The 9,189-nt window shown below is 54.0% G+C and overlaps 1 protein-coding gene across 3 annotated transcripts in view; it reads left to right on the plus strand.

Moving 5' to 3' along the window:
- Positions 1-9,189, plus strand: part of STXBP1 (syntaxin binding protein 1) — a 35,926-nt gene that overhangs the window by 9,349 nt on the left and 17,388 nt on the right. For all 3 annotated transcript variants that reach the window (XM_045288504.1, XM_045288503.1, XM_004713300.4), the window contains exons 6-12: positions 110-258; positions 1,870-1,954; positions 2,447-2,577; positions 4,033-4,140; positions 5,407-5,467; positions 6,746-6,811; positions 7,585-7,665. In XM_045288504.1, coding sequence (XP_045144439.1) covers positions 110-258; positions 1,870-1,954; positions 2,447-2,577; positions 4,033-4,140; positions 5,407-5,467; positions 6,746-6,811; positions 7,585-7,665 — 681 coding nt within the window. The remainder of the gene's footprint in view (positions 1-109; positions 259-1,869; positions 1,955-2,446; positions 2,578-4,032; positions 4,141-5,406; positions 5,468-6,745; positions 6,812-7,584; positions 7,666-9,189) is intronic.

A 9,189-nucleotide genomic window follows, 5' to 3' on the forward strand; every position in this document is an offset into this window, starting at 1 on the left:
AGTGTTCGTTGACCACCAGGCACGGAGTAGCTGCTCGGCACAGGACGGGGGAGAAGGTGGGGAAGATGCAGGCTACCCTCTGGATGCCAACACCTGTCTGCTTCCTCAGGTGTATTCTCTGGACTCCGCTGATTCTTTCCAAAGCTTCTACAGCCCCCACAAGGCTCAGATGAAGAACCCCATTCTGGAGCGCTTGGCAGAGCAGATCGCAACCTTGTGTGCCACCCTGAAGGAGTACCCCGCCGTGCGGTATCGGGGGTAAGGCCGGGCTCTGCCACTCGCCCTGCCCTAGAGGCTCCCTGGCAGCTGTTGAAGCAGGGCAAGAGCTGAGCTTCTCTCACTGACAAGGATGCTTCCAGGATTCTTGTTGTTTTACAATGTTTACGGTGAAACACATTGTAGGAAAGAGTAAACCCTGCATGTTCTTGGCGTGTTCAATAGCTAAAAGGCAAAGCCCTCTGAAGCCGCCAGCCAGGTTCCCTTCCGTGTTCAGTCTCTTTAACCTCATGGAAAAACAAGGTAGCTTTGTAGCAGATGGTCCAAGTGAAACACAAAGCCCGAGGGAGACTCATTCTCCAAAGGGGATCGTCCTCAGTTATAGGAAGTCACTCTTTGCCAAGTGCTGAGGGGGCACAGAGTGGAGGGCACAGTCTGTCCTTCCTTAGGATGCTCCTGGCAGGACCGGTGAGACACACGCTCAGGTAGCTATGATGTGGGGCCATGAGACCAGTCCCTTAGGACCATGCCAGTTAAGGTGGGGGGGTCCAGAGTCCGGCGAGGCCCCTGTGAGCTGGGAGGGTCAATAACATAACGGCTTCAGGCTCGAGAGAACTGTTTGGGCTAGGTCTCCCCAAATAAGTTGGGATTTCAATAAACCAAAATGGCGGGGGACGGGAGGTGGGGCAGCATTTTGTATGGCGATGTGCCCTTGACATCGGTTTGAGCAGCCGTGTGGAGTGGGGGAAACGTGGGTCACGCTGTTGAGGTCTCTGTTGTCCAGCACACCCAGAACTGAGTCCTCCATGGTGTTCTCCATGGGAAACCTGGGCCTGGGGGGGATGCAGACCGTGGGAACACGGAGATGGGAGTGGAGAGGAGGGTCAGAGCAAGGAGAAACAAGATGGGGGGCTGGGAGTGCTAAGCAGGTGGCCAGGGCCTGAGGATGGCGGGCCGCAGTGAGCGTGGTGGGGAGGGGGCAGGCAGCCAGGCCCTGTCACCGTGTTCAGAGAGGGCTCAGTGGTACTCAGGCCCTGCTGATTGATGGGGGCGGGTCAGGAAGGAGTTCAGGCTGGGGCGTGGGGGGCGGTGCCAGGGATCTGGAGCTACTCTTGTCAAGTTTGCCTCACTGCCGTCTAGCTTTGAACCTGAGAGAGGCACCTCCCTCGACGTGGCCCCAGTGCCTGGCCTCCCTGCTCTGTTGGCGTGCCCTCAACAGCTCACAGCCTGTGGATGTTAAGAAATGGGAGCCGAGGCCCGCTCTCCTTCCTGACAGAGAAACAGAAGCGTGGCACACACGCACTAGAGGGATACGGAGCTGGTTCCAGGAGGAGGGCAGGGTGCTGGGCGGCCCCCAAGCCATAGGGAGTCAGGTGGAGGCCCAGGACACACTGGCAGGCTGGGCTACGGGAAGAGTTGAGAGGCTCTCACTGAACACTCTGGCTGGGCTGGCAGATCCACACCGATCACGGGGCCATCTGGTTCCAGTGTGTCTGGAGTGGAGAGGCACACTCAGCCGGGGGTTGCCCTGGGATGAACTGGCTTGAAGCCCTGCCCTTGACCCCCTCTGCATGGTGCCGCCTTCCTCCCCTGGGTGATCTGAGGCACCCTCGGGCGTGCAGGCTGCTCACCCTTGGCCTCCTCCTTTGCCAGGGAATACAAAGACAACGCCTTGCTGGCTCAGCTGATCCAGGACAAGCTTGACGCCTACAAAGCCGACGATCCGACCATGGGGGAGGTGAGTCTTGTCAAACAGCCGTGCGAGGACAGCCCGCTTCTGCTCGCAGCGGCCTCCCGTGAAGTGCTCAGAACCCTTGCAGCAGGGCTCACAGGCTCTCTGCAGTGTGACTCGAGGGGCCTTTGCCTGGGACGTGGACAGCCGAGTTCCAGGAAGCCTCTCAGAAGCGTAGTCTCCACACCAGAAAATGGGCACTGGAACTGTCTCCAGCCCTGTCTCAGAAGTGCCCATATCCATGGGCATGCGATGTGCCTGTGAGGGAGGCCTTCGCAGCCCCAGGCTGGAGAGAGGGCCTGGCCGCCCTGCGTGTACGTGGTTTGAGCCCTGTCTGCCTAGTGGGCTTTCGTTGGCCCCCTTGTCGGGCAGCAGACGCATACGTTCGGACCTCAGAGTTGGTGTCCTGTTCCCTGCCACCCTCCACCCCGACCAGAGGGCCACCCCGGTTGGAGGACCATGGCTGTGGCTTGAGAGCGTCTCCCTGTCCCCCTCCAGGGCCCAGACAAGGCGCGCTCCCAGCTCCTGATCCTGGACCGCGGCTTCGACCCCAGCTCCCCGGTACTCCACGAACTGACCTTCCAGGCGATGAGTTATGACTTGCTGCCTATCGAAAACGACGTGTACAAGTAAGTATGCAAACGGCCCCCAGTTGCTCTCACTGGAGAAGGATGCTTTTCTCCCCAGGAAAAGCAGATGGACTGATGGGGGCGCCTCACGATGCAGCTCTAGACTTTTCTGTGAGTTCCCAAAATCCACACGGCATTTCTAGCAAGGAACTCATGCTCCTCGCAGAGGAAAAGCAAAGATGTTAGGTCTTTAGTTCGCACTTCAGGGCACATACGTTCATAGCCAGGTGCAATGTGCTACCATATTGATTTTCACCCTCTGGTCTATCACAAGGTTACAAGTTCAAGCCCACCAGTCGTCCCTCAGTAGGAAAAAGCAAAGCAAACTCACTACCATCAAGTCGGCTCTGACTCACGAGGGCACTGCAAGACAACATAGAACTGCCCCTCTGGGTTCCCAAGACTGCAGCTCTTTACGAGAGCAGAAAGCGCTGTCTTCTCTCATGCAGCGGCTGGTGGTTTAGAACTGCTGACCTCGAGGTTAGCAGCCCAGTACATAACCAGTACGCTACCAGGGCTCCTCCTGAGGAGAAAGACGAGGCAATTTGCTCCGTAAAGATTCATAGTCTCGGAAATCCCAGATAGGGTGGCTAGAGGTTGGAACGGACTGACTGGTAGAAGTTGTTGGGGCTCGCTAGCTTACTTACACACGGGTCATACTTCTTTTTTTTTGGGGGGGTCATACTTCTTAATGACAGATCCCAAATTACGATGCCAATAAAATAATATCATTGGGAGGATCTTTCCAAACTTCCTCTGCAAAGGAGCTCCTTTCATCTTCATTGGAAAGGACATTTTCCTTGCTAGCAATGGTTGTCAGCAGAGTTTCTAAAATCTAATTTCCTTTTGACGGGAACAGGCTGGACTATCCTGTCATGTATTTCATGCTGTTGATCATAAAGACAGTGATGGTTTCACAGCGAAGGTTCTGAAATGTGAGTCACTCTCAGGGCCTCTCCTCAGTCCTTCCAGTTCTTACTGTCTTCTAGCTCCGTGTTTTCAGAGTGGGTGATAACACCCCTGGAGCAGTGGGGCGGGGATGGGGGCGGACGGCCTGGGGTGGGGGGAGGTGCTGGAACAATCCGGGGTGGTTGGTTTTAACTGCCAAGGGGCTTTAAAAAGTTCGTGGAAAAGCAGAATTAAAAGAGAATGAAATTTCTCCATGAACTTTTTGAAGCCTCCTCCTAAACTATACGGTGTACCGGGTGGCTCAGGTGGAGGGAACTCATATTGAGCCAGCCCCAAGGATTTTACAGCAAAATGTCAAGTTGGCTGGCCTTGATTAAAACTTTGCACCTCCCTGCCTAAGGAATTGCTGCCCGTGAGTGCTGACACCCGAGGCCCTAGTGACCGTCAGCGGGTCAGGTGGCGATGGTTGGAAGCACTCAGGTGACCCTGGGGAGCAGGTGCCTTTGTGGGGACAGCGCCCCCTGTCTGCGCCCCGTGTCCCCACAGGTATGAGACCAGCGGCATCGGAGAGGCGCGTGTGAAGGAGGTGCTGCTGGATGAGGATGACGACCTTTGGATAGCCCTGCGCCACAAGCACATCGCTGAAGTGTCCCAGTAAGAGCCCCCTCCGCACCGCCCGGCAGCTGATCAGCAGCTGATCCCTTGCTTGGGTGGAGCTTCTTTATAAACATCAAACGCTTAAACCCCGTGATTTACAAGCAGACTTTCTCTCATCTGTGCGGGCTGTGGATTGGTTTAAGCCGACCGACCGTATTGTAGGAGGAAGGTGAAGAAACCTGCTGTAGGTGGACAGCCGTGGACACCTGGGGAGCAGTTCTACTCTGTCCTAACGGTGGACGGAGGCAGGATCGGCCCACTGGCCTCGGGGTCCTTTTGGTTTGTTTATGTAGCTGCTGTTTCATCTTCCTCCCCTGCTGTCCCACCTGAAGGTTCCGAGCCAAAGCTGCTCACTGAGCGACATGTCACTGATAATGTTTCCAAGCGGTTCTACTAGCAATACATTCTAATACGGGGTTGGTTATAAGACGTTCACCCTGTGGAAGACAGCTCTGGGCCTCGCGTTAGTGATCTCCGCAGGACAGTCACAGGGAGGGCCGAGGACGGTCCTGTGGTTTAGAGAAAGGTCGCGAAGCCTTTTTGGTCACTCGACTTTCACAACAGTTGACCTATATTTCCCATATTTACAGCGGTTGGCGTTAGCGGTGTGCTGTACTGCAGTAGTGTATGTATTGTATAGCCTCCACTGCAGTAGTACATGTGCTTCCCAGCGTCCACAGACACGTGGATGTGCAAAGGCTAAGATAAAATACATTTGAGTATCGGCATGCCTCAGAGGTCTTGCAGGTTCCATTTCAGACCGCTTTATGATACAACAAAATGAGAATCTCAACGAAGCAGGTTACACACCTTTTTTTGTCGCCCAGTGCACGTAAAAGCATGCTGACACTGTATTATAGTCTACCGAGTATGAAAAAGTTCAAATTAGGATGAGAATTAGCAAAACGGGCACGCAGACAGGAAGAGTGAGCACAAGCCGTGGGGGAAGAGCCACCGATAGACTTGCCCCGCATGCGCAGCAGTGTCTGGGAAGTGCGGGGAGATAGGGGTGAGCTGCGGGCGTTCCCAACACTCTCTCCACCGCCCTGAATCTTCTGGTGCCCCTCCCCGCTGCATGGAGCCTCCTGGTTTGGAAGATTAGAACCGGCGGCCGCTCCTCCTCTTCTCGCAGAAAAGCACGTTAAACGTGTCGTTGGCTGGCTGGGAAGCAGCTGCCGCATATTCCTAAGGGAAGGAAATTGCACCCTTGTAGAGACTCTTGACGTTGCTTTGAAACTTCAGCTCTCTCCTCCTATTTTGCAGGGAGGTCACCCGTTCTCTGAAAGATTTCTCTTCCAGCAAGAGAATGAATACCGGAGAAAAGGTAAGCCCACCCTGGTACTCAGACGCCCTCCCCGTTGACCCTGCCTTCTCCACGCGCCCCTCAAGACCGGATTCCGGGGTCAGGAGCTCACATCCTCTCTTGGTGTAATGTCGCTTTTGCCTGGTTCTGATTCCAGATTCAGATCTGAAGCCCTCATCTTTTGATATTAGGGTCTCTTTTTGTTATTTTGAGGATTAATAGTTGCCTTTTTAAAGATGACAGTAGAATGAAGATTCATAACTTGCCCACGCCTCTCCTTTAGCATGAGTATCAGAGTTGCATACCCAATTCAAGTCCAAGGGAAGTGAACTTTCCAAAATGCAACTCTGAATGGGTCACTTCCCTGCTTAAAGCCACTCTGTGACTTCCCGTTTCCTCAGAAGGAAGCCTTACTCATAAACAACCCTCAGGAGAGCCAGCTCGTCGGCCCCACAGCCTTTTTTCTGGCCTCAGCCTCCTTCCTCCTGTCCCCGCTCCCCTCGACCCCAGCCATGCCAGTTTCTCTTGCTTCTGGTCCTTCCTTGCCTTACTAAGTCCTGGTTCTTTGACTTGGGCATCGCTCCCTAACCTTCCCTAACCACCTTTCTAGGCTAAGTGCCTTTGCTATGTGCACACTACAAGCTGGTGATTGCCCTTGCTGGCACTCATGCCACTCCACTCTGGTAGCTTGCTGATTCGGTTCCTTGGCTAGATGCTGCACTCCATGAAAACAGAAAGTCTTATTATTGCCCTTACAGTTACATCACGTAAAGGTACCTGGCCTGTCGTGCTAACTCGATACATGTGGCTGAATAGGTGAGTGGGAAGAGGTAGATCCCGCAGTTGGAAAGAAAAAGACACTTTCAATCAGGTTGCATTCAGAGTCTATGACCTTCTCCCTGCCCTCGCCCCAGAGCAGCCTTTCTGCTGGAGGAGATGTGAGCTTCATGCTAAGAGTGCTTGAGCTGAGTCTGCAGCGAAGCAAGCATGGACAAGAACAATGTGTTTTCCTGGCCACCGTGGTGCTCCCAGTAACTTTATAGTCTAATAAATAAAGCACCTGGGGGGTTTCAGAGTCCGCTTCTCCCCCTGTCTATCAGAGGAGGATGGTATTTGAAGAAGTACTTTTTGAGCCGGGCCTTAGAGAGCTCCACATGCCACATCCTTGGTCTTGTGTTTAACAGCGTGTTGCGCGTGCATTTGGGACATCTGGTGAGAGCTGTTATCCTGTCTAACCGCATCACCTCGTTCAGCTGCGTTAGAGCAGCGCCATTGACCGGTGCTTTCATTTCCTCGTAGACCACCATGCGGGACCTGTCCCAGATGCTGAAGAAGATGCCCCAGTACCAGAAAGAGCTCAGCAAGGTATGGCTCTCCAGAATGACTGTTTTGGAACCATGAGTATAAACACCTTCAGAAAGACTTCCCTAAAGTCTCAGTGCACTAATGTATTCATCGAAATCCTCAGAGTTTTAAGTCACCTTGAATTGTTACGAGGGGCAAAAATAACTGGGGTGTACAGCTTATTTCTTCTCGCTTTCCATTCTCCTGTTCTCCTGTCAGGAGCCGGGGTGGCATCGTGGGTTACGTGTTGGGCTGCTGACGCCAAGGTCTGCAGTTCAAACCCCCAATGTGGCTGGCTGTCTGCTCCCCCAAAGATGGACAGCCTTGGACCCCTAAGGAACAGTTCTACTCTGCCCTGCTTGAGTGACCTCCCAACATGGTGGGAGGGAGAGTGAGCTCACACACACCAGGAAGAAGCCCCGATGCATTTTGTGTCCCTGAGCTCAGACCTCATACCCTAATGCTTCCTGCATCCCCCAACCAGCCCATCCTCAAGAGAGGGGAACTCAGGAGGTCTAAGGATCCGTGTGCATCATACCAGTCATCTGGTAAATCTGTTCTCCCTCCTCGTAACGGTTTTAGAATGTGGTTTCCACTCTCTGCTGATGCCTACCATGTTCTGCCTCGTGATGGATGTGCACCTGCCTGCATACACCTCACAGCTGCTTCGTGAGCCCAGAGACGCCTTGGCGTCCACCATGGTGTGCTATAGTGGGGCGGTGCTCTGTAGATGGTGCTTGGATCGGCGACTTGATCAGTCCCTTGCTCACCACCTCTCTCGTGCTTTTTCCTAGTATTCCACCCACCTCCACCTTGCTGAGGACTGTATGAAGCATTACCAAGGCACCGTAGATAAACTCTGCCGGGTGGAGCAGGTAGGACTTTTTCCTCCCCTGGGCCAGGCTTTGGCCATGCCCACTTACTCTGCTGAGTTTGAGCCATCTGACCTGGACATCCTGCAGAATGAGTAGGGAGTAGAAAGCCTTCTGGCCCGTGTTGTCTCAGCGCTCCGGAGCCAGAGAAGTTCTGCCGCAGTGGTAGGGACTAGATTGGCCTGGAGTGCTGTGCTCCTTGACTTTTGCATGTCGGACTCTTCTCGCAGGCTCCATCTTCCTGGAATGGCTGAAGAGAGGCTTATGGGGCGCTCAGCCCTCCGGGGGCTCGGTGGGCTAGATTTTGCATCCTGGATCTGTTTCCACCCTGCTGCGGTGGCGGGTCCAGCTTTAGAGACCTAGAGGCAGGTGTGGATGGTGAGGTAATGGTCAGGAAACCTAGGGACCTTACAGATCTCCAGTAGGACTTGAGGTGTGTGAATCCTGTCTCTGTCACCAATCCACTTGATGTGCTTCCTTCTGCTCCGTTTTCCACCATGGCGACCCTATCAGACAGAGTAGAACCGCCCCCGTGGGATGCCCAGGCTGTCTGTCTCTCCCCCACAGAGTAGCTGGTGGTTTCAAACTGCTGCTCTTGCCGTTGGCAGCCCAGTGCCCCACTGTCATGCCATGTAGGGTCGCGGTGCGTCGGCGCCCACTCGATGGCAGTGGGTTTGGGTTTGGGTTCTGTTGTCCCCGGCTGCAAAGTGGAGATGACGGTGCTGATGTGTGTTTTCAGAGGCGTTGCCACCACTCCTGGCCCTGTCACCTGCAGGCGTGCCGATGGCAGTGAGCCCCGGGCATTGAGGGAGGAGCAGAACGCTGAAAGGATTCTGAAGCCCTAGCTGTAGCTCTCTCTTCACAGGAAAAAAGTGAAAAAGAAAAGCCATCTCGGGTTTTAGCTTGAAGCGAAGACGTAGATCGTCTGGTTTGCTGTCCCAGCCTTAGCTTGGGTTTGCAAGCCCAGCCCCATGACACTGACGATTTAATATGAAAAATAGCCTTACCGAGACCCATCGTTTTCCAAGTGCTCTCAGCAAGCACAGAATGCCCTCTGCAAAAGAACCCCCCATCCGGAAAGTAGGCTTGATTGTCCCCTAGATCAGTTAAAATGCAGGATTTGGGATTGACCCTTGGAGGTTTGAACTGTCTCAGAGATGCTCAGAGGTATGTATTTCACAGTCACGTTTCCTGTGGTCGAGAGAGACAGGACTAGAATCAAGTCCTGTGCCCACCCATATGAAGCCAGCCAGCGGGGACTGAGAGGTAAAGGGCCTTCGAAAGGTGCCCAGCCTTTTCTCTGACCCAGGCTGGGGGAAAAAGACCATGAACTCAAGGTCGTATGTTGATGGACTCCTGGGATCCTGAGAGAAACAAGGGAGTCTCTGGCCATCCCTATCAAAGCTACAAAGCAAGGGGTGGTAGGGGGTGGTGTGTGTGTGTGTGTGTGTGTGTGAGGAAATCTGCCCCTTTCTGGCCATCCCTATCAAAGCTACAAAGCAAGGGTGTGTGTGTGTGTGTGTGTGT

Source organism: Echinops telfairi, unplaced genomic scaffold (assembly GCF_000313985.2).
Source record: "Echinops telfairi isolate 266 unplaced genomic scaffold, ASM31398v2 ScPeMD7_22;HRSCAF=79, whole genome shotgun sequence".
Lineage (NCBI taxonomy): Eukaryota > Metazoa > Chordata > Mammalia > Afrosoricida > Tenrecidae > Echinops > Echinops telfairi.